This window comes from Temnothorax longispinosus, chromosome 9, assembly GCF_030848805.1.
Source record: "Temnothorax longispinosus isolate EJ_2023e chromosome 9, Tlon_JGU_v1, whole genome shotgun sequence".
Taxonomy (NCBI): domain Eukaryota; kingdom Metazoa; phylum Arthropoda; class Insecta; order Hymenoptera; family Formicidae; genus Temnothorax; species Temnothorax longispinosus.
Window position 1 is genome coordinate 17,956,248 of NC_092366.1, and position 25,793 is coordinate 17,982,040.

At 43.1% G+C, this 25,793-nt stretch overlaps 3 protein-coding genes across 8 annotated transcripts in view; 1 reads left to right on the plus strand and 2 right to left on the minus strand.

Moving 5' to 3' along the window:
* Window positions 1-25,793, minus strand: part of Rps12 (ribosomal protein S12) — a 224,029-nt gene that overhangs the window by 132,915 nt on the left and 65,321 nt on the right. Inside the window, exon 1 of one of the 2 annotated variants that reach the window (XM_071788649.1) lies at window positions 9,844-9,850. The exons of the other annotated variant lie outside the window; for it this stretch is intronic. The gene's annotated coding sequence lies outside the window, so the exon portion shown is untranslated. Of the gene's footprint in view, window positions 1-9,843; window positions 9,851-25,793 lie in introns of those variants that run through there. 2 annotated transcript variants of the gene reach the window in all.
* Window positions 1-25,793, plus strand: part of LOC139819370 (uncharacterized) — a 368,184-nt gene that overhangs the window by 103,831 nt on the left and 238,560 nt on the right. The window lies entirely within an intron of this gene.
* Window positions 1-25,793, minus strand: part of LOC139819361 (synaptogenesis protein syg-1) — a 269,748-nt gene that overhangs the window by 32,640 nt on the left and 211,315 nt on the right. For all 4 annotated transcript variants that reach the window (XM_071788636.1, XM_071788638.1, XM_071788637.1 and 1 more), the window contains 3 exons: window positions 18,161-18,369; window positions 13,384-13,494; window positions 11,386-11,592 (listed from right to left, as the gene is read on the minus strand). In XM_071788636.1, coding sequence (XP_071644737.1) covers window positions 11,386-11,592; window positions 13,384-13,494; window positions 18,161-18,369 — 527 coding nt within the window. The remainder of the gene's footprint in view (window positions 1-11,385; window positions 11,593-13,383; window positions 13,495-18,160; window positions 18,370-25,793) is intronic.

Below are 25,793 nucleotides of genomic sequence, written 5' to 3' on the forward strand. Positions count from 1 at the left end.
CTATTATAAGAAACCGATAATACAACGTAAAGTATCTATCGGAATGCAATATCGAATGCTTATTCGATATTAAAGAACACTGATAATTCCGGTTCTGACAATTATTATTTTTACGATAATAATAAACGTATAATATCCCCACATACCTACAAAGTTCTGGAAGTTGCTTAGACAGACAAGCTGTAAATAACGCCAATAAAGAACGTCCGATGGGCGTCAAGGACGATTGTTCTTTGGGATTGCCGGCAGTCGCAAAAGGATTCGACACGTTTCAGGTAAGAGGCACGGAACGACGGAATAAAAACGATACTAACGAGATTGGGGTGCAAAAAGGGGTTAAAGAAAAAGGGTGGAGAACAGAGAGGCGAAGAGAATGAGGAAAAAACAGAGAGGGGGGGGGAGAGAGAGTGGGTGAGTAACGAACGAGCGGACGAGGTTGAACTTATTGTTATCGCGAATTGAAAATACGTCCGTGCTTAATCCGGCGGGGCTTACGGTCGCGTTTGCATATCCCGGCTGCCTACTTTCGCCCGGACATCCTGCACCACCATCGGTAGTTTTTGGCGAGTCCGCCGCGCCATCGCCGGTCCTCTCTCTGTTTATCCGTACTCGCTTTATTACGTTTCCCGGATTAATGCAAAGTTACAGACAAAAAGATTGTAGGTATCAAATGTACTGGCGCACGCACGGAAAAACAGAGCGGGGCTCCGTATCCGGGCGAATAATGTTACGTAGAGGACCGAAACAGCTCCGCCCGTGCAACGCGCTCCGCGCGACCGCGGCGAGCGCTGGCTTTTTACCGCGCGCCGCGAAAAATGCAAAACAATCCCCCTTCAACGTGAGGCTGGCAACACCGTGTGTCATCCCCGGACAGGACGCTGTCCTAACATGATGCACTATGAAAGAGGCATGTTAAAATGCTTCCATTCAACCGTGCCTTTTAAACTTCGTCATTTAAGCTACGCATCGCTAAACGTCGGGAAACATTTCGAAATTTACACATCTGCTTTTTTACTCTATAAAAACATAAAGTTCAGCCATTTCGTTTTAAAATAACGTATCCACCTTGTCAGTATGCGGTTAATATTTCGCAGACAATAATGATATCGTGATAACGTGATCCTTCGATGCGCTGAGAAAACATTAACCGATTTTTTAATTACACTGTTTTTATGTATGAACACGACTGCGCGGAGAGACTTGCAATTAGCATTGAAGTTTGCGGAATTGCAATATTACATTGTGCGCATTGGCGCTCTAATGAGTAACTCCCAGCAACGCGTCGTGTAAATTTGTTGGCTGACTCTCGTGCATTAGTAGTAACGGACGGAGGGACGCTAATGAGTAGGCGAGGCAGACCGACTGAGCGTGGACGCTGTTTGAATAGAGTGGAAGACGAAGTTAACTCGAACTAGGTAGATGAAGAGTCCGCGAAATAGCGTCAGCGCAGCGCGGAGCGGAGCGGCGGGAGTCCGGCGGACAAATTAATAGCGGCGACTCTGATTCTGTTTGCAAGGAATCGCGGCCATTGTGAACCTGAATCGCAGCGCAATTTCGATCACCGAAATACGTCCACCCCCCCTGTCTAAAGCCCCATTCGGCTCGAAACTCCGGGGAAGACAAGTTTCGCGATATTACAAGGCCACGCGGCGGCGGATGCGTTTCGCCCGGGTCCTACTACAAAAGCGTCGTCGCGGCTGCGCTTTTATTTGCGTTCATTAGCCATTGCGCGTGTTATGAAACTCTATGTAACGCTGATCGAAAACGCGGGAGTTTCTAGAAACTTTGTTCAATGGCCGAGTTCGTAAACCAATTACTCGTTATTTCATCCGTGAAATGATTGCGGCCGCGCCTGTGTAAGTTTCCCACGGACGCGCGTATCGATGTTACACTTGTGTAATTTATTTATCTCGCAGTATTTTCCGGTACGCACGGTACGTTCTATAAATCGAGAAACCCGAGAATTTAACGTTACGCGGAAGTTTCGTCCCAGATATCGCATGTGTGCAATGAACACGCTCGTAATTTATCCCGATAGGAGACGTTGGCGGTTATTGTTATAACATTCGTTTTTCACTGTCTTTTTTTCTTCGTAGGACCCGAAACTCGTCCTCGTGCGTGTCGCGCAGCATTCCCGGGGATCAAAAACAATTACGTAGACGCTGTCGGTGGCCGATCCGTCGGCGCGACAGTGACAAACCTGCAGCAGGGAACGTCCGGAGTGTCCTAACCACTTTCCTTAATTCCATGCTCCCTCTGGACCAGCATCTATCCCGCTCAACAATGATCACCAATAACATTAATCAAGAACGTTCCTCGCCACGCCCGCATGTCGCTCGGCGATCCTGCACGGATCCTCGGTTCTCGGAACATTTACGGCTCTCTCGTTAGGTCGGCGAGAGAAGGAAGAAGCGAGGGTCGGACCGAGGGAAACATTTGTAAATGCACGGCCGTCGTTGTATGCGCGTTCATATATACGCTCGCGCATTCCTACGGCTGCGGATTGTTCACGGGTAACGCGGCCTTGTCCCGAGGTCACACGAGACTCACTCGACTTCAGTCATAGTCTAAAAGGGCTCTCCCGTCTCCTTCAAAAGCACCGTCTCCGGCCTCAATCAAGGCCTCCAGCAGTGCGATTCTGTAACTCGTTATGCGTCGTTATGTGCTCATAACGACAGTTGCGCAGCTTTTTTCTTATATAGTATACCTGCGCAACTGTCGTTATAAACACATAACGACAGCATAACGAGTTACAGAATCGCACTGCAGCCCAGTTCGAGGACTTGCGCCTCTTTCATCGCTCTTTCTCTCGCTCCTTCCTCCCCGCCGTCTCTTTCTTCTCGCCTGGTTTGCTCGGCTATCCTTCCGTTCCCATCGGTGGCTTTATATAACCCTCCCCCGTTAGCGTCCTGTCGTCATGGTAGTCGTCGCGGTCTCGTATCGCGCTACGAGATATCACAGAGGAAAACGCAGAGGCCATCTCGTAGTGGCCCTTAACTATCCGCGCACGACTCGTATTTCTACTTTATCCCCTTCTCACTACCTTTGTACGGCTCCTTTCCCGTTCGTTCGACGCGGTTGCGCCGCCGCTGCCTTTGTGAATTTCTATGCATTTCTCGTGGGTAACGTCGTTTGCTACCAACGGAGCCGAGAACTTTGTAAAAGGTCGAGTTTTGATGCTGCGGCAATCTGATTTCGAAATGATTACGAACTGTATTAAGCTTAGACAGAGAAATATGAGGAATTAAGAAGGAAATGACTTTTAAGTCGATTAAAACGATATAATTATAGAGACGCTTATTTACGTCTCTACGTCCAGATCTAGACCCAAAATAGAGTTTTTAATAAAACCTGTATTAATAGTAAATTCATTTATTATTTAATTTAGTCGCGGTTTTCCGGGAAACGTTTGTTAAACGTAAAATTTATGAAACAAATATAGAATAGCTGAAATTTCATCCCACTATTATTCTATATTGGTTATATTTGTCTATGTTGAGGGAACTTCAAATACATAAATAGATATATAAATGGATTAATAAACAGAGTGTTTGGTATTTTTGGACAAATAATATGTACTATTATTGTCTCTGACTATCATTTTCATTTCGTCCGTATAAATATAATCTTTATACAGAAATAAAAGAAGTCTCCCTGAAAAAGTAACGTCGTCAGGGCGAAAAGAGGAAGAGACTCGAATAAAAAAAAATCGCGCCTAATCTCAGAAAATGATATCGCGGATTCTCGCCGACGTAGTACGCCCGGGAGAGCCGCAAAAACGACCGAACAATCGCTGATCGGACGGGGGAGTAAAATGGGCACATCTCCTCTCCCGGGAGCCGGCTTCCCAGCGAAACTCTTCCCCGAAGAGTTTCTCAATTTTCAATTCCATGAATACTCGCCGCGCGCGCGAGCGCGACGTCCCCTACCGAAAATGGCTACCGTGAATCCCATCAATGTGGATCTTTTTGTCTCGCGCGACTTATCAGCCGCGCTCTAGGAAGGAGAGCCGCATTGAAAAATCACCGATTCCATTAAAAGTTCCAGCGGATTTCCGGGGCTCGCTCGGTGTGATTTTCACCCGCCTCACGTCACGACCTGAAAGATCAGCTCGGCGCGGCTGAATGCTTGAGCCGTGTCGTAGAAAGCGACCTGATCACCAACGGCCAATCCAAAAGCTAGCGCTCGTCGATATTACCAATCTTTTTCCCGATTTTTTTATCTCTCTCTTTTTCTCATCTCTCTCCCTTTCTCTTTCCGTCTCACCCACGATCCACTGCGAGCTTTTCTGTTCCGCTCGTCGCGAGCCCCTTCTTACCCTCACACCCTTCGGCGCCCAATTTCCAAGTCTCTCGCACTGTAAATCAGGCCCACCGTTACCCAATTTCGCTGGCTGACTCCATTACCAGCCTGCCCTCTAATTAGTCAGGCTCGATTAGGTTGGGGTGGGCCGGGCCGGGCCGAGCGAGGTAGGTTAGTGTCGGGTTTGTTCTCCATTCCCCTCGAGAGCGCCGATTCAATCCCAAGATCGTTCTCATCCTCTTCAGAACCTCTATCACCTCCATATTATACGTTCTCAATCTCTTCTGTTTCCATCCTCGCTTGTGGCGGCGACGCCATTCTGTCGCGTGTAATTCTACTCTATCTCTATACCTCTCTCGCTATCTTTCCTCCGTTTCACGTTTTAATGAAGCGATAAAACGTACATGTGATTTCGTTTCGTCGCTGTCCGCGTTCGCTCGCTTTTGATAATCCCTCATTTGTATTGCGCTCGCATCTCGACATTACGCTCGGCTTTTTGGTGCAGTGACCGCTTATAGCTCCAGCTAATTAAATTCGAATGTGTGTATATGCAAGTTGGTGATCATACAGACGGTTAATATCGTTACTCTAAATATTCAGTATATTGCCCAATGTAGAATCGCGAAGGATTAATTTCGCACGATTAACCTCGTTTAACGCGATTCATATGTCGAAAATGATCCTTTATATATAAGATCCGTCGGAGGTACATACTTCATCAGATAAAAGCTATGTGAAATGGAAAAAGAATCGACCCTTGTTAAGACAAGAGTATCAACTTAGCCCTGTAAGCCCAGAACATCACGGCAGATTCAATCAAACGTTAGTCAGACTGATTCATTACATTAATCTTCTTGAGTTTCACCCTTCCTCCCAATGAAAGGTTGACCTTTCTTCCGCAAGCAAGATTGAAACCTTTCACCTCACGTCCGATTCCATCGATTCGGATTACCAACATATAAAATTGTGAAAGGAGGGATCGTTCCCTTTTTAATTACGGATATGCATTATTAATGTCAGATAAAGAATATTTTTATGTAGAAAATGCCATGCATCAGTAGCCGTATGAATAAAATATAAATACTATCTTTCCAAATATAAAAATAGTATATTAAAATATAGAATATTAAAAAAATGTATTAATACATATACGTAGATATTCAATATATATTTATGTCATTTGCAAGTAGGGCATTACGCATTTACGCAACGTAAATACTTTTAGATAAAGCGGGTTCAAGATATCTTAAAAAGCGTATAAACATTTGAACAGCTCGCTCGTAAGGAACCTAAGACAAACGAAAAAGCATTACTTCTGCAAGGCGAAGAGATAAGTTTAAGGTGCCGTACTTTACGATTGGCTAGCAGAAAAAAGATACGGTTCGGTTGAATAGCTTCGAACTTCTCGACTACTCCGACGAATAATGAATACAGTTTTTTTTCCCCTTAAAACCGCACGACGACGGTGAAGAAGTTTCCAACAAAATTATCATTACGAGATTTCACTGCGCGACGCTCGCATTAGTGCGCGACAGGAATAATCGAAAAATATTCGCAATTATTTTAATTTCGCGCCGCGTGTCGTATCGGCCACCCCTTTACGTTTCGCGCGGTTTATTTCCATTTCTCACAGCTGCCAGTGAACGTGCGTTCCGATGAAAATAATTCGGGCGATAAACCCCTGCAGGGGAAAAATATGCCATTACCGGGCGCTCCATTTGTAAATGCGACGATTTTCGAGCGCGCAAGCGTTAAATATTAATTTTCTCGGAATAATGGGATTTCAAAACCACGGTACACAACTGAATGTGACACGCGATGTACCGACTGGCGGTCGGTACTTCGGAATTTGCGCAGAAAGACTCGATGAACCGTGAAATAATAATGATCCGCGATTAAACTGCGTTATACACGCGGCCATCGTTCAGCGCGCGGTACGTTTTGATAATTTATTTCGCAACGTTCGTGCGCACCCTCCTGTCACGGTTCATATTAACGGCCGCGGTTTATTTATTATGAAACGTTTGCTAGCTGACCGAAGGGCCAGATCGATTTACTCTTCGATAGGCATGTCGGAAATGCTTTTCGTCCATAAATCGCACGGATCCGGTCGCAACGTGGTTGCCTTGATTTCCCTTATAATATCAAAACGTTGCAACATTGACATTATATTTTATGCTAAAAACAATACGCACAATTTTGTTATAAATGTTACTTGGATTTCCTCGCGGAAAATCGCGCTATTTTTAGACCACCAAATTTTGAATTTACTCATTTATTTCTCGCCGGAGAGCGTGAGATTATTTTAATTGTTACCGCATCGCTTATCGATTGTTAGGGATAGGTGTAACATTGACTTGCGCACCGTCAATCGCGTTGAATTTTCAAAGCTTTTTTTTACTTGTTACTTGTTAATTTTGTTATCGAGAATCCCTTGTTATTTATCCAATTATTAGAATATTAGTTTCGCTTTTTTTGTATCTAAAAATTGAGTTTGTTATGAGATATGGACTATTTTATATTGGAAGAAAAAAAAATGCGTGGCATTTATATAGCATTCCCTATAAAACTCAGTTAAAAAATATATTTTTTCCACTTTCCTTCATTTGATCTTCTTGTTGGAACAGATCGCACAATATCCCATCTATTTTCTCTTGCCGGACAAAGAAAACCCAATCTATCATCAATTTAGCGCGCATAATTCAATCTGTTATAGAATGCTGGTAGATCTTTCGTTGCAACAACGCGGGATCCAGATGAGTTTTCGCGGCTAGGAAATTGCATTTTCCGCACCACTCCGCGTCGTGAAAACCTTCGCGGCGTTAATACTTTCTCGTTCGTTCGCGATTCGCGATCCATCCGGCGTGCAGTCATGCAAATAACGCCTCGAACGTATGTTCATAAGAATCGCACGACCGGCTAACCGGAGACGAGAGGAAGACGGGGATTGGATATGGGGGGCGAGGGTGGAAGGGGGGAGGATAGAAAGCATAAAGTCGCGTGGAAATCGCTCTCGTTTGTCGAGTCGTCCGTAAAAGGCGGCGGAGAGGCGGACGTAAGGCCGCATACCGATAATTCCACGGAGTGCTCCGTGGAATTTATGAGGTTTAATCCTTTGCGGAATCCAAGAGAGGCGGCTCCCCCTCGTCTACCCCTTCGTCCCCATGCCACGGGCATACGACGGCTTAAGGGGATGGGTGGAGCCCAGGCCCGGCCCCGACGGCGGGGGCCGCACGCCGGAGACGCCGGGTTCAAAGTGCACGGAGGAAGAAAGCCAGCCCGCTCTCTCGCGCTCTTCTCTGCCTCACGGCGAAAGAGCGGGCTTTAACGCCGGGCAATAAAACCCGTGGAGTGGCGTAATGCCTATACGAGTGTGATGCCTCGCGAGTATAATACCTGAGAGATACGTATATTCCCATGCCTTCCCCCTCTCTCCCCCCCCCCCGTAGGTGCACGGCGAGGTTGGTGCACTTATTTCCTGCGTTATTCGGCGAAACGTAAAGCGGAAATTAAAGCCGATAGACCGGGTAACAGCCCGGCACAGATAATTATGTTCGTTTCGTTCGTGTTTCTCCATTTTGCGGAATCGGCGCGAGGAGTTATTTGCATAACGGCCGAGTTAAATCGCCGCGGTACGAGTTACGTGTCCAGTATGTATTTTTGACATTGTCGCGTGTATTTAGCTCGAGGACGGATGGAGACACGTGATAATTTAAGCGAAAATTATTCTGATCGAAACTGTTATTGTTAGTAAATGATATTGAGTGTGTGCGCGTCACGCATCGATGAATTACGAAAGATGCGAGACGACGGATTTTGGAAATGAGGTGACGCTTCCTCTTCTCTCACAGTTCCGCCGAGTACAATCGCAAATTATATCGTCCGCGTGTCCGGCGCGAATATTCTTCCCACGCGGTTCGCTCGATATCGATAAGCGCGAGGTTACCGTTTTTCACTTAATAATCCCGCGCGGGACGTAACTTCCCTGCCTCCGTGCGCGCATCGCAGCTTTTTTTTCCGCGGGCACGTCGCAGCGCGAGCTTCCTCTCGCCCAATTAAAAATAATTGAATGCAAAATCCGCTTTAATTCGCCAACTTTTAGACGGCTTGTGTTGGGAGCTCGTAATTATGCGCGTGGACTATAAGGCGCGCACTCCACTAAAAACGCCCTCGCGTTTTTATCATCGTGCCTTTATATTTTTACGACAAGTATGCATCACTCGGCCATGACGGATATACGGCAAAAGATACGGGCATGTGTCGAGCTTTTATGCCGAAAAGAGGGTAGAGGGAGAGGAGGGGAGGGGAGGGAGGGACGGCGCGATAAAAGCGACTTCGCGAAAAAGCGAAGTGCTCGTACGCGATTTATTGTAATCACCACTAAAACACGGTATGCAACAATTTGCAGTGACGTTCAACGTTGCGGATTCAGTGCTCATCGATCGCGTTCGCAGTACGCGACTAGACAGAATGACGTTACGGCGCGGCGGGGAGTCTGCCGTTAATACTTTACGCCTCTTGCGGGCTAGAAAAAAAAAGGAGAGAAAGAGGAAGGGAAAAAAAGAACGTCCGATGCTCTTATCGATCGTGGTGCCGGGCCTATCGTTCGTTCGTCGTTCATTTACCGCGAGAACGCCGGCTTGGTACGCGTTGCTTGGTAGTCTGCCAATCATGGACGATAAAGATCGGCGCAGGATGGAAGACGCATAATGGGTCGCATCACTAACGCGCCATTACTCGAATATTTCAGCAACGTTGAATTTGCGTGGCGGACGTAGGTGCGCGTACATATATACGCACGATGGAAAATTGGGTCTCCCCGAGTTTAATTGAACGACCGCCGGCGCGCGCGGTTTCCGGATGCTTGTCCGTGAACGCGAAACGACGAAATGATAATTGACGCGTGCTTACAGCATTCGTCGGCGAAACCGTTCGCCGCACGCGTAATAATCGCCCGCTTTTGTTCATCGTCCGCGTCTCGCAGTTTAGTCGCGTGTACGACGCAGTTAAATACACGCACCCTATAAAAAGGCTTCACTCGCTCGCGAACAAAAAGAAGGATGGATTTTCGATAATTTCCCGAATGCAGTAGACGTCCGCCAACATTCGACTTTGCCTCCTCTCGTAAATTCCATTCCTCGATGAAAATCGTGTTTTTTTTTCTTTTTTTTCCTAAGGTAGGGAGAGCACGTATTATCACTTTGCCAAAGAGTGCCATCGACATTTTTATTACCGTCCTCGTCATGTACGGTGTTATATGTGAACGAACGTCACCGCTAATATTCTGCTTATGCTCGCGTCGTCGCTTTCTCGTTATTTCGCGTGTTATATAATCTGAAGTTTCTCACTGTCATCATTGTTTCGTCTTTGTTTCCTGCATTTCCAAATGCGCGCTTAAGGTTCTTTTTTCGAAAAATTTACATTCTCTTGTGCATTCCTGCTACAGAAAGGATCCCCTGCGAATTACGAAATTACGCGAAAAAAATTCCGCGTTATAATGATACGAATTTTGCTCTTACATTCGTATACTTTCGACGAGGAGAGAGCTTTTTCTCTACCAGAACCACTAATTCTCTTTGCGGACGCGATAGTAGCTTTCCGTTGAGCTTGAAACATCGAGAAAAGCGGAAGGAATATCCAATTCTGAAAAGATAATAAGGCCGCGACACTGTCGATGAGCATCAGCAAAATGGGGTGAGCCACTTTTAGGGGCGGCTCGTCGCTTCACGACGAAAACGAGGTAAAGCGAAGGAAACCGCGATGACTTTCCGCGCGACCTCCGATGCCCCGAAGCCCCTCTTTCTCCTCGGAATTTAATAAAAATCCGAGAGCTTCCGGAATCGAGCTCCCAACCCGTCGTCGCTCGCTGGGCTCCACCGGGAAACATTATGCGTTTCGACTCTCTCTTCGGTGCATCGCTCTTCGATTTTATTTCGCCTCACTTTCCCTATCGCGCTTCTCGCCTTTCTGCGCATCTCTCTCTCTCTCTCTCTCTCTCTCTCTCTCTCTCTCTCTCTCTCTCTCTCTCTCTCTCTTGTTCTCTCCCCTCTTCACCATTTCGTCGAGATGTTTCACCCGTCTCGAGTAACTTCGAGACAAATTGCGTCGCCGAGCGGTGCTTAGCTCGACTATTTCGAGGGAATCGAAGTATTTGTTATATAAATATAGGTAATACAAGGCACTTTATTATTCGGGATTTGTTATTCGGTCAACCGATTAATTGCGCGTCGTATCGCCAGGATTGACTAGCTGAGTCTTAATTTAAATCAATCTCGTACAATAATATTATGTGTGTCTATGTACTCTATGTGCTTTCGTGTGCATAATATATAATTCAGTCTAAACTCAAAATAGTATCGGATCCGCGACAACTGCATACTTTATACGATAACAAAAATATAACAGTCCGTAGGAAAGAAGACGAAAAGAGATACATCAACATCATGTAAAAATTTAAGTTAACTATCTTTTGTTCGGCTGCCAGATTTAAGATTGCCCCGCGATTCTTCTTCGTGACCCAAACTGGAGAATGAACACGTCGAAACTGAGAGAAAGAAAAAATTGGAGGCACGTGGCTGCGGGATAAACGGGATTGCAGAGCCGAAGCCGAGGCTCTGGGTTAAATACTTTCCCGCTTCGGTATTCAGCTTCGTTTACTCGACAACGCAGATTTTCCCTTTGGCCCGATTCGCAAATGCATTCCTTTTGCGCCGATTCACAGAGAAAAGCGGCGGGCACGGCTGGGCGGATCGATTGTACCCTTTGGATTTATCCTCCTGAGAGACCGCAGGCGGTGTTACACTTTGTAACTACGGCGCAACAACGAGAAACTACGAAGCTCCGTGAGTTTCAGCTATCTGCCGCCCTTTAAGCTTTGCGCGTAAAAAACGGGGGACGTGCGTATTCGATAATATTTCACAATTTAATAATATGAACGCAATTTCTTCATATTTACGCGTTATTAATTATGCATGTTTAATTGGGAAAAGTCGCGCGAGAAATTAAAAAATAAATATCATCAAAATCGCACCGAGACAAAATCGGTTTCTAGTTTATTTAAGAAAAAAAAAATGATATACTTACGATGCATTTCAATCGCTACCGATGTCGACACGGGTTGACTGATATTGTTGTTGGATGCTTGACAATCGAACACCGCATGAAGATCCGCTCTTGATAATTCTCTGACGACTAGGGTGTTTCTACGAAGAGCAGGAAACTCGCCCGGCTCATCTTTAGAATCTAAAAGCGTTTCTCCGCGCCACCATCTCACTTTAGGCTCGGGGCGACCTGAAAATAATCACCATAAAATTCATCAGTTTTGTCAGAAATAAAAAGTCGATAAGTTCAAATACCCTCGTGTATTAAAATTTAATAACATTTTTTTAACTTTAGTTCATAGTTTTTAATCTTTAATTTCCATCGTTTTCTATACCGACGAGTATAATAATATAGTAATCCTAATTGAATATATAATAATGAAGATATATATGCGCATTTAAAATAGAATGCTGTTCTTTACCGCTTGCAATCTAAACGAACAATTAGACATATAAAATAAAATTATTTATGCCTTCAACTTTCCCTATTTTAAGTACCAGTTGATATGTACTCGCTTAATATTGGATTATTGGAAAATATCACGTTATAGAGTTAATATAAATTTCAATAAAATATACATGTATCTATAATAATAACTTTACCTTTAGATAATATCTTCTTAATAGAGACAGTGAAATTTTTATTCAGTGCGACATTTTATATCATTTACTTTGATTCCAATTTTCCCGAGAATATATAAATTTTGATATTGGTGCTCTATTCGCAAGAAAACCACGTTACAACGGCATCGACATGTCGCGTCGGCCACGCTATCCAATGCAACATATCACGCGGGACCCTTTCTGTCTTACTACTTGTCCGCGAGAGTCTGCCAAGTTCCGTGCATATACGTACACTTTGCCCTCTTTGCCCGCCCACATCGGTGTAGGCTGCGCGGTGCGCGTTAATTCATAATTCATAATGGTCGTTGCGTGCGGATAATCCCCCGAGGGTGAATATCCCGTTAAAGGGAAGCGGCGAGTCGGAGGGGCGGTCTAGCTTGTACCGGAGCGACCTCATTATTTTTTACCGGACCTATTTTTGTTCGAGAGGGACAAGCAGAAAAACACGCGCGGCAGCGGAGGGCGGAAGGGGGATTGCGCGAACGGTGGCACCGGAGGGGTAGGAGCCAGTTGTAGGAGCAAAGTGGTGGAATTGTAGGCAGTGGTGAAGAGAGCGGTATAAGAGCGGCATGTAGCACTGTCGTGTCCCTCGGGTGGCGGCATGCGAGGTAATAAAAATAAATTTATTATCGTTATTGCCTTCGCCTTGCCGACACAGCAGCGCGCGCCCGGATATTAAAATGTAATAGAATAAAGGGGAGCGCCGAACGAGTGCATGCACCGCGACCGCTGTTAAAGCACTCGACGTTTTGTCGAAGCGTTTAACGATCTGGGCAATCGTACTCTTTTAATTCTGTATTTACATGAAGATAAAACGCGCGAAAGGGGTAAATGGCGTTTCAGAAAATCTATATGGTAGTAATAGTAAGATGATATTTATTCGTCCTCCTCGCAGCAAATCCCGATATGTTTTCGTCCATAACGACAACGATGTAATCGAGCTATTACAATGACTGCGGTGAGATCAAAGAAATAATTATCAGACGTGAGATAAAGAATACAAAACGCTGAAAGGTTACGTTTGCAATTTTTAGAACTCCTCGCGACTACACCGTCAAAGTTCGGGAAAACGTTCTTTATCCGCAATATCGGAATACAGTCATGATGTGAAGTCTTAATTAGACGCTATAACTAACAATAAGAATAACACGACTCCGGGATGAACGAGATCGTGGGCTGTTTTACATGCGCGGGAGAACGGGTTAAGGAATCCAGAACAGAGTTCATTCCCATCGGTCACGCCAATTATTCTACCAGCTCTTCCGGCGGCGTATTTACGAGGGCATGCAGCTTCGAAAGAGAATACTCAGACGTATTTTCATTCGGCCTGTCTCTCATTATAGAAAGTAGGACTTACCCCCAGAGACGAGGCACTGCAGTCTCATGTCACCACCTTCTTCGTAAGGGCCGGCCACCGCTGGGACGGTCTTTCCGCGTTCGTCGATAATGTTCGGCTTCTGCGGTGGTACTGTAACAGCAAGAGAAAAAAAACGAATATAATAAAATGCCAATATCGTGATAAATACAAATAACTATGAATATTACTTTAGACTATTAATACTTAAAGAAATGCAAAAAAAATTTATAAACAATTTTATTTAATAATAAAATAATAATTTAAATAATAAATTTCGCTTATCAATTGTATAAAATATAATGCATTCCGACTGCAATTCTATAAAATCATCTAATTTCGTATACGCCAATCTAAAATTTAACAATATTATCTTTTTACATCAGCGTTGAGATGTATATCGGTAAACGATATAGATGCCTTATATAGCACAGTATAATTATAATTTACAAAAACTTGATAAATTGAATTAAGTTTTCATTTTTCATTTCGCGAGTTAGTTTCACATCGCGAGTTCATCGCGATGAAAAGATACTCATGTAAAAGACATCCATGGCACGTTATTTCGAAACTTGACCGCCTTTGCCAATATACGACCGCGTTTTCTCCAGTCGAGGTACAACGCTCGGCGCAGCCAATCGTTCGAGCAGTTTCGAGTTTGACCGCCTCTGACACCACTACGAGCTATTTAAGCACAGATAGGAAACTTTCCATGTAAGTCAGCGGCGTCCGGGGAGGAGTAATTCATGATACTCGTGCCACGAGAGCGCCGCACGAATAGTCGAGCAAGCATCAGGTGTACAGGTGTTACAGGTAACCACTGGAAACTCGTGCGGACGAGCGAGCCAGCACGAAGGCGCGATCCGGATAGTTTGACGAAAATTTCGGCAAATCTCGGTACCGCAAGATGAAATAAGCTGCAGAGCGAGACCGGCGTCTTTTGCACCACCCGGTCATCTCATATCTCGACTGTGTTAATAATATATGTTAATTAACAACGTGTACATTTTTATGCCGTTTTCTGGAACTATTTCAGATATTGTAACACAAACGAGAGGAGCGCTCTTCGTAATTGGATTGGTATCAGCTACGATCCTACCGAGATAACTTGCAACCTCTTATTATGTCGGTAATTCGTACACCTACCGCGCGCAATAAAGCATTTTGCGTGCAAGGAAACAATGCGCCGCGAGGTATCAAAAGGGCACGTAAGGGGGGTCACGCGGGAATCCCCCGGTCGTGTATAGTTCGTTCCGACATGCGGATGGGTGGAAGGGTCGGTCTATCGTGGCGTGTAAACGCTGGCAATTGAATATCGGAAATAGCGGCGTGTCGGAACGTCAGAAGGTGAGTGGCGAGCGTATTGCCTCGAAGATAGGCTGCAGTCGCGGTTGGGATGTCGGATGTCCGTCCAAACGAAACAGGTTGCCCTATGAAAATTCACGAGCTGTGGATAAATCGATGGTAACCCGACCTGATTCCGTAACGCCAGAATAGCTTTTAATCTTTTAACAATTTTAATTTTAACCGAAACTCCTAAAATTTGCCTTTATAAAACACTTTATAATTGACCGAATTTTATGATCTATAGTTGAGACGTGTTACGTAATCAGTTCTTTTATATATGATGCGTTATTACACGCAATAGTCGCGTTTTTCTGTAATTATTACATATAATTAAGGACATGGCCTTAGAGGCCCGTAATGGCCCTAGATATTTTGAGCTTAAAGTTCATCCGTTCTCTCTCATAATTATTCTCCTGGACGAACGCATTCGCAGAACAAATTAAACCGGTGAACCGAATGGGAAATAAACTGGATTAACACGGATGCGCAAAGTTAAGCCGTTGGTCACGATATCATGCAAGTGAGAAAGTCCCGACGTGAAAACGTTACTCGATACCATCCGGAAATAACGACGAGTGAAGCACCTCTGAAAATAGGATATATAGCACCCTCTATATTTTGCATCGAGTGTAATCGATATATTAGCGGATCCTTCGGTATTAACCGCAATCTCTCTCTCTCTCTCTCTCTCTCTCTCTCGCTCTCCTCTTTCTCTCTTAATACCCACAAAATATCAACTTAACATACGGCAACGCAAACTAAATTATCAAAACGTGTGCTCTACGAGGTACTTGACCTCTCGCATTTGCAAGCGACGCGGATTGTGCCGCGGATAACGGCCGGATAATTGATTACGCGAGAACATAATAAACAGGGCTCTGTTTGCACGCTTTTAACTTAATGCACCATTATAATATCGAGTGATCTAACATAATCCATGATAAGCTCTCTATGAGCAATCTTTCGGTCGCTAGAGAAGCTAATCAGAAAACTAAGTCCTTGACAACGCAGCAGATTTAACACAAGAGTTACGCGTTTGCAAAAATGTTTATAATCATCTTAACTTATAAAAGTTTTGACCACAAACAAATTAAAATTAGGGATTACGTCATGTAGCTTCTTTAACCAGAAGATTTCCGTATAACAATTGAACTTGTATCTTTAAATTTTACTTAAAATATAATACGGTTATTTTTCATTATAAATATTTTGTGAAACGATGTAATACATTTTATTAATTTCTGCGAAGCTTGAGAAATGGTTTTGCAACGGCGCCTGTTTCCATTGTTCGGGAACTTCATGGAAGAACGGAACATTTCCAACGAACATTTTCGCGTGACAAATGACATGCTGGAATTTAACGGGTTAATTTGTAGCACCTAAGTTTCACATCGGCGGGAGTTGATGTGTCCTCGCGAGTCATGATGTTTGGTACGTGACACGGAAGAGAAATTGTTAGAGCGTATCATTCGCAGATACGAGTATTTCGAAAATACAAAGATACGTTTCTGCCTCGGGACGAGCAACCGCGGGAACAAGAAATCGCAATTACTCCACGTTGCTCCAAAAGATAAATTCCTTTCACGCAAGCTTTAATGCCGGAATTCGACATTCAGTTGACCAACTGAAAATACAGCACCTAATTGCTCAGTGCTTTCGTCCATTCGTTGTACACGTTTTATCCCAAATGTCCCCTTGATAAAAGTTGCATCAAGCATGTTATTAATTGAATGGCTTTTTACACGCAAAATACGCGTTGTCGCAGCACGGTACATATATAAACGCATTGTCCAAGTCTTGAACCTTGGCAAAAAGTTAATATTTAATTTATCATGGCCTGATATTGTCCCGACGGCGAGTGTTTCGTACGAAAAAGGTTTTATCTGTTAATGCAACAGTAAGATTCCTCCAGGGAGTGACCGCACTAGTAGTTTTTCCGAAGGGTTACTACGTGAAACGAACATCCAGTAAATTGAGGAATCATGTAACGAAGTCCTTTTCCTAGAAAAGTGCGCTTTGCACGGAGAAGTGTCCTTTGCCGAAAGAAATGTCCAATTCCGAGGTGGACGTCGCTTTTGTAAAATCTCGTATCCTTTCTTTCCAGGATACATTAAGTTTCTCAAAGTGTATAGTCGACACTTTAAACGGAGATCAAACGTTCTTTGTAACATAAATGGTGTTGCGTCAACGACTACAAGAAAGGACTATAAAAGAAAGGTGAATTGTAATATAAAAGAGGCGCTACAATATCTTTTTTTACAGAGACTCTCTCACGCTCTTTCTCTCTCTTTTACACAGTAGAAAAATAGGCTTCTTCAATATTCCAACAAAACAATTCTCTTTCTAAATATTACACTGTATTACACCTAATAAGAGTCACGAGATGAATCATCAATTATTCTGTAAACGGAGAGAAAATGGTAAAAACGCGTTAACCGATACCATCTTCGTAATTAAAATAATTCAGTAGAAATTACTCTTTCAGAAGCGTTGGATAACAAATATGCAGAGCAACACGATGTCGGAAAACTGAGTTCGCTAGATGAAACTTGTATATATTATAACGCTCGTTAATTGCACGGAGAAAATTCATTGAAACTTAATTCTCGAGTCTGGTATAATAATAGTTGTTTTAGCATATATGAGAAGTTAAGAAATACGAATGATATAGCACGAAAAAGGCGAGGCAACGAGGCAACGAGGCAACGAGAATTGCATGCTCAACTATCCTAACTATGTGAAACTGACTAACGGAATTTGCTTGCACATTGTTTTCCGCTGAGTATGAATTTTCACAAGTGGTGGCATAATAGAATTGTATCGAAGTTCTGTTCCGACGATCGATAAGTTATAACTTCGTTGACAATAACGAGAGCATCATTTTAATATTCTTCAATAATCGCGATATGAAGTTATTCATTATTAGCTACACAAATCTACTTTAAAATATTAAACGAAATTACATTAATACGTGAAATGCAATTTATTCGTGCGATCATTCGCATTAATCGATTCATGTCGAGCTACCTGAAATATTGACACGGTGTTCTGCGCATGACGGTTGAATCAGTGACATGCTGGCGTAAAAGTGAACATTGAAGCGCGATAAAGTTTTGATAATCGTTACAAAATAAGTGGCGAGAGCGTAATATAAATTATGTTAAAATAATTAGAATGAGATATTTTTTTAATCACACAGAAAACCAAATTAATCTTAATTAGAAGGTAAAGATCTTTTATGATTATTCGTAAATATATTTATTTTTTCGTGCTCCTCGTTTTATTGCTTATCAATCTTACTTCATGCTCATTAAAGAAAATTCAGAAGTAGAAAAGAATAACATATTAACGCTCTGCACCATTTACATTTTTTAACATAAAAATTGTAGATTTATATTTTGGTATGATATATGCTATTAAACAAGATACGAACCTATCACCGTCAACTGGATTCTGGAGTTTCTAGTCGGACTTGTAGTAAAGTCCACTCGGCACCTGAATTCGCCTTCGTCCTGCTCCTGTACGTGGTTAACGCTCAAAGTTGCTGGTTCCGTTGTTGTCCTGAATAACGCCCGATCGCTGAGATAGTCTTTATCCTGCCAATGCAACGGTTTTTCCGAGTGCTTGCCGCGCAGATCATAACTGAAACAGATATTTCCTTTACTTACTTTACATTCCTCATTTGTCACAGCTGTAAGAATCTGACAAAAAATGTGACAGTATAGATCTGATATTGCAAATTGACGTTGATGTAGATACATGCTTCTAACCAGGTATTCTAAGAGATTATGTCATCTTGCTTATAAACAAGAATAAGATGTGTGCGATATACCCCCAAGTGGTCTTATCAATTTTTTAAATTTAAATCTCTAAATTAATCAGATTGCACACATTATAATAAAATATCAAATTGTATCAATGCCATATTTTCTGAGGATAGATTCTTACGATAATCGTATTTTCAAAAGAGACTGAAAGATTTTAACTCGAAACTTAAATCTGCGATATTGTTATAAGAACATTTTATTCGAATATTTTGGTGGCAAACTTGGTTAAACATTTCTTTCGGATTTCTATTATAGGATTAAGACAAAATTTTGCCGAGAGTCCGGTAATCTAGAGAAACCGCGTAGTGTTTGCAGTGCAATCTCGTATATAAACGAAAATCGCTTCACGAATAACGCGTGCCCGGGTATGACTGCGCCATATGTCGCTTTATGTTTTTTGCTATTCCGCGCCGGAGAGTAGCGCGGATCACGATGGAAAATAAAGTGAAACAAATGCAAAACTTCAGAACTAATATTGCGACAGGAAGAGAATTTCGTTAACTCTCCATTTTTTAATGCACTGAACGCCTCGCGCATATTTGATGTAGACGACGAAGTTGGATAATAAAGGACACGTACGACATAGTAGAGAAGAGCATAATTTCACTAATTAATTTAATACGATATGAGTCCGCTTTTGTGAGAGATAAATTTAACATTTAAAATTATTATATAAATTATATTATATTATTCCTGTCACGCGGAATAAAATATCAGTAACAAATTTATTTCAAACATTTTTTTTAGACTACGATCTTACAATTTCATGACAAAGTTAATTACGCGATAAATTATTGAATAAGATTATTATACATTTTTTAAAACATTGTCGGAATATATATTTGAACGTTCCCCAAAATTTTTACCCTATTTTAGTTTCCTATTTTCAGAAATAAATGAATAGGATTAATTTTACGTTCGTTTTGCTACCGATGATGCATAAAACGACACAATAAAAATCATGAATCGTGTACGCTCGAGGTGTTAATTAAGAATGTATCGACCAGCTGGTCGTTCTCCACACTCGGACGGATCGGTTTTACAAGGGAGCTGCGCTTGCAGCCGTCTCGACGCTTCACCGCAGATTGTCCCGCAGTGCGATCCACCCACGCATACCTCGCCCCCGAGACATCGGGTGAGCATCGAATTTGCGGAAATACCACGAGTGCCTCGTCTGGTACCAGATTCGGCCGCGCGTAGAGTTGGAACGGATGACGGAGGACCAAAAGGGAGAGGGGGACGAGCAGGGGAGGATGGTCGCGAAGGGATGAACGGCGCGGTTAGGGCGTCGTGGACGGGGGTGGGTGCCGCCGGGTGTACATTCCTCCGGTGTATTACCAGAGAGCCGGTACAACCCGCCAGCTGGCAAAGCGTATACCCACCGTGCGATCGCATGCTCTCCATATGCTGGACCGAACAACAACAACCCTTCTTCCCCCCCTGGCCTGCAGTACCGCCGCCGGTACTACGCGGCGCGCATTCCCCCGCTAGTTGCATCAGAGAGCACGTATGCGACGTAACACGTGTATGCGCGCGTTTACACACGCTCGCTCTCGGCGAGCGGAGAAGCGGCGGATGAAAGTTAACCGAAACGGGAAAGTTGGCGCTACGCAATGGCGCGAGCCCGGCGAGATATAGAGCGAGAAACCACCCTCCCGTACATGATCGCGGGCAACGCCGGGGTCGAGGATTCCAAACAACCGTCTGCTGGGGATAGACCAGCCGAAAACGATTACTTATACAGCTCGGTGCGCCGCCGTTGCCTGCAAATTGCACCGCACGTAGCACGTCGTTCGAAAGTTACGGAGCGTAGTAAGGGCGTGCAAGCGGACCAAGGGATAGCGTATATTACTCTTTGAATTTGTCAAGAGTACTTACATACATGGCAACGGTTTTAAAGATATTGAATGCGCGTTGTGAGCGGGACTTTTCGATGTCCGCCCTTCGCATCTCTGTTTAATTCAAGTAACATGTTTATATCTCAAGAAGTTGAATGACAAACGATTATGTGAATATAATAATATATTAATATATGTATAAATGCATTATTATAAATATTATATAAATTGTATGAGAAAGTAATTATGAAAATATTTCTTGCATGAAAAAAATTGAGAAGTTAATGTTAATTAATAAACAAAATCATTATTAATATTAATTATCATAATTAATATTAATATAGTTTTTTTATTCACATATTCGTAAGGTCAAATGCTTGACTACCAGATACTGCAACGCATTGCGATGTCGTGTTAACGGTGTTGCATATGATACAGCGAGGTATAACAGATTAGTGGTCGGACGTCCGTATCGGGACGTGGTTATGCCTGTCACAAGCCAGGGCGACCAATTATAGCGCGACATCTCGTCCTCTCCATCTGAATGTACTATGTAACGTTTCCAGTTGCGCATGTACACCGCGATTGTGCAAGAAAGTTGGCCGGGAGTTTGAGATCAATCCTGCGTATAAGCAAAATACAGAGAATTGTGGGAATTGGTAATAAAGGGACAAACCGCGTTTAGGCGAAATACATTTCGCGCTGCTAAATACTTTCTTCTTTATATCTATCAGAACAATGATAAATCACCCTCTTCGATCACGCTTGAAAACGAGATCTCGTGCACCTTCGCAATTTGAATCTTCGTGCTTAAAAATGAGATCGCGTTGCAGCTCTGTCAACCATCGGATATATAGCCGTACGGTATACTTTGTACACTTCGGAATGTGAAATCAGTATATTAATAGAGGAGACACGATAGCCACATAGCGTGTGATTATAGTATACGGTGGAAAGAAACAAGCGTACGACACCGACGAACGTTTACCGGCATGTCACGCACGGTCGTTTACCCGTATAATAATTTATGTTGGATTTATGCTTGTACCTCACGTCCTATATTTCTACTTCAAATTTTAAATACAATTTTTTAAATAAAAATTTAATTTTTAAATTTTATATTATTTTTATTATTTAAAAAATTGCAAATATATTCAAAATCTTGAAACTAATAGGCATAATCAGCTTATTATAAGAAAGTGTTTGATAAAATGTACCGCGACAACTTTTTTCCAGAAGATTTTTCATTTCGAATCCGAGTTAACAGCAGCGCGCAGCGTCGCCTTTTTCCGAGAATCATGTACGGTTCTTTGTAAACTGTAAAGTCTAATTTTCAAGACGTCCGAAGTTTACAGTGCAGACGCACCATCGGCTTCGCGTGAAGTTTAAGCATCGCCGGGGAGCGTTACAAAAATGCGCGACTATTTAATGCGTATAAATTTATTATAGCGCGCAGCAAGAAGTTCCGACGGCGGAAAGTGGAGTCTGTTTGTGCGCGGCATTTCCGAAACTACCTTGAAAGTTTTGAGCTGACGTAAGAGGTGGGAGGCAGTTTGCAATGGTACGGTAACGGTGTTGGACCGGGCTGAGCCCCGTAGCTGTAGCTCTGCGGCGTTTCGTCGTAAATTCCTACAAATGCTGTAACAGGTCGGCGCGCTACGACGCCCCGACGCTCGTTCGTTGTTATTACGGCGCTGTACGTCGTTATGAATTTTATGATTCTACGTTATAAGTAATGCCGGAATTTATAATCTCGCGCTTTGAAAAGAGACACCGCTGCCTTCGCGAAATTCACCAACACGCAATCGTTAGACAGCTGAAAATTATAAAGCAAACAGCTAACGAAAAGATCGCGCGTATACTCGTGCCATAAGCTTCGTCCATTTGAACCGCCGCACTTCTGCGGCCTTACAAAACGAACTACAGAGCACGTATTTTTTAATTCGCAGATATATTTTCAATTCATGCGCTGTATATCGTAAGAAAATTAAAATAATATTCATTAAAATTTATCTTTAATTAAATGAAAAATATTAAATTTGTTTCTACGTAATTTATAACATGATATTCATAGTATCGGTTATAGATGTTTTTTTCGCTTATTTAAGATATAAAAATAAATATTGAAGAATTCATCATCTTTGTTTAGTAAGGTTACAGCAAAAGTAATTTAATTGATACTTTAAAAAGACTCACTTAGCTCCGTTATCACATTTTTACACCAAGGAAAATATTCGTCGATAATGTATCGTGTAGGGAAGTTAAAATATCCATTGAATAAGGCAACATAATCCGTCCTTGTTCGAAATTACATCCCTCCCACGTAAATCGTATTATTAGCCGACAGTACATACATATATATCCTGGTATGCCGCGATCCAGCAAGGACAGTTCCGTCAAAGCCGCTTGATCCCATCCGGGGGTATTAAACGGAAATCGTCGACAGATGCGTCCGGCCGGTTAGGTCGCAGACTCGCGCGCGGATTAATAACCGAAGATCCCCCAAGTTAATTAGCGCTCCGGCTTAATACGAAATGCCACCACGGCACGTGTCGCGATAACTCGCGGCCCTGGGGCCGCCGGCATTTGCGACCGGTCGGAAGTCCGGTTTCTCTCTCTCCCCGCCCCCTCTCTCTCTTCCTCTCATTTCTCTTTCCGCATGGGCTTGTGGCGTGCGCACCGATTCTGCACGCGCTGCACCGCATGGACATTGGACGTGACGATCGTGCATTCCTACTGCGTGGCTGGCCAGTGCATAAAGGACGTGGCGGGCTGCTGTCCGTTGTACCCGTACACCGGAAGCCAATCCGATAGAATGCGCAGACAATGAGGAGGGCTTCTCTGGCGGAGGAAGCTGGCTGGCATCGCGCCGTCGGCTTCGACGCGTCCCATTGATTGGTACGCGCACGTACAGCCAGCTCCCTTTGTGCCCTACCTTACCCCTTGCGCAAGGTGCATTCACCTTGGCCATATTACGGTTTAATTGAAGTTGATGCCGGCCGCGTATAAAGGCCCGGACGATATATCGCGCCCGGGGATCTTGGGAAATGTAATTCGCGAGATTAAAGTGGAACCTAGGTCAAAGGGGATGTTAATCATTTTTAGAGCCGAACCTTCCGATGTCCCAAATTGTCCCACTCTTTTCGTATATGCTCGAACCAATCGCGCGCATATCGAGCGGAGATTTTGCGCATGCATGCAAGGAAACGCAACTTCCGGAATTATTTCGTACATATGTGTGTGTAATGGATAAAACATCGTGGGGATCGCGTGTACTAAGACGTTACGTGTATAATAATATATAAACTTTTTTAATATTACAAGCAATAATTAAATTTTAAACTACCGGCCGATATTTCTATTTTTATAAAATGTCCTGCCTAAATCTTGCATATTTTTATTATTTATACAGGATTGTCGCGATAACGGTTATCGATATGAAAAGTCTTTACTAACTATTGAATACCACATCGTTCAATATATCGAAAATCCGATTAAATCGAAAAGGTCAATGAATTAAATTTAATCGAAATAGTAGAAAATACGATTGTCTTTTCGATTATTTCGAATAATTCGATTTTGGAAACTGAACGGTTTTCTAGTCAGTCATCAATCGAGTAATGCCAGTTCTAAAAACAAATTCAGTAGAGCGCGAATAAATCCGTAACGAAGCGCCCATTTAAATTTTCATTAAGAACACGTTGCGCCTGCAAATTTATCACATTCCTGCTATTAATTCTTATGTTATACAACGTCAGCGGCAGACGATTCTTCCACAAATAAAGCTGGTAAGTTTAAAAATTCTCACAGCAATGTACAACGGTAACATAATTAAACGGGAAACAATTCGAGCGTACGCGCCCTTCTATTTCACGCAAAATGCATAGCTTGAAAAATTGGCAAATTCCTCCGAGCGAAATTATTTCCTCCACGGCTTGAAGCTTAGATCTCATTAGTTTTCATTTAAATCCGTTGTACGCTCGGCCACGAGATGTGCCGGTCTCGCTCGCGAGCGGAGCGGCCGTTCCAGCGGCCCGGAGTCATTATTCTCGGACGTCCCTTCGGCGAGCTCGTAAAAATTGATCCTTATCGCGAGAGCCGCGCTTCACCGCGGTGCTACCGGATATTCAATTAAAGCGGGTCGCTCAAACGCCCGTGCGCGTAGATATACGGCGCGCTTGGATGTGCAGTCTATCCTGCCCCAGCGCTTCGCATCGCAACGCGCCGCATGCACGCATGCCGCCGCACACAACTTGCGTCTCTTATCGATTTCAGTGATATCGGCAGCGCGCTCGCCCCGCTCGCCGGTCTATGGCAATTTCCGCGTTCTCGTATCCATTTGAATAGCTAGGATAACTTCGGGAGCTAACGTCGACGGAGAGAGTACATTACTCGTGCGGGCGGGTGCGCGCGCGCGCGCGATCGGTATTCTGGCACTCTCTCGGCCGAACTACTTCCGATCGGGAGGGTGGGCACGAACGGGCGGGCTGGTCGAGGGGTGGGCCTTGGAATTCATCGACTGCCGAGGCGCGTTAAGCGTATCGCTTCCGTTCATCTGGAAACAGCTTCGATATAAATCGAGGCCATTTCTGCCGAAATGAACTCGTTGCGCTCTGAATTCCGTACATATTTCTCGCACGTCTCCTTCGGAGATTCATATTTTTGCGAAATCGCTCGATTAGGTACGTGTCCCGCCGCCCTCCGCAACGCAAGTAGGAAGCATTGCGGATTATCACGCGTCAAAAACTAGTTTTGCGGGGGCAATCCATTGCGAAAGCGAGATAACACCGGCGCGAATCCGAGAAAAATGGTGTAATTCCAGAATAAAAATTTTTCCTTTGTTATGATATATGGATATTATCTATATTTGCAAGAAAATGTATATCTAATTTAATGCAATGTCAAATAAAAATCAAGTTAAATCAGTAAGTTACGAATTGTGCCATTTTTCGCTGAATCATTATATAATACGTAAATAAATAAATTTACAAGAAAAATATATTGGATTTGATGTGCAAAGTTAAATAGAAAGCAATCAAGTTTACACAAATCAGTAAATTATAAAATATATCACTTTTTTTCATTAAAATATTACTAGAGAATGATTAAATTCAAGAAAACACATATATATTTGATTTAATGCATAATCAAATTTACGCAATCAATAAATTACGAATTATGTCACTTTTCATGTTACTTATAAAAAGCGAAAAAAAGAAAAAAGAGAAAGAGACGAGAGGTGTATATAATGAAGAACAGCTTTATCGTAAAAAAATTTTTGAAAGGTATGAGAATCAAGTAGAGGCACACTAAAATCTATCAGACATGCAAGCGTGCTATAACCATAATCGCGAGAGGGGCACTACTTGTGATGCTAATCTGAAAAGGGCAAAAACATAAA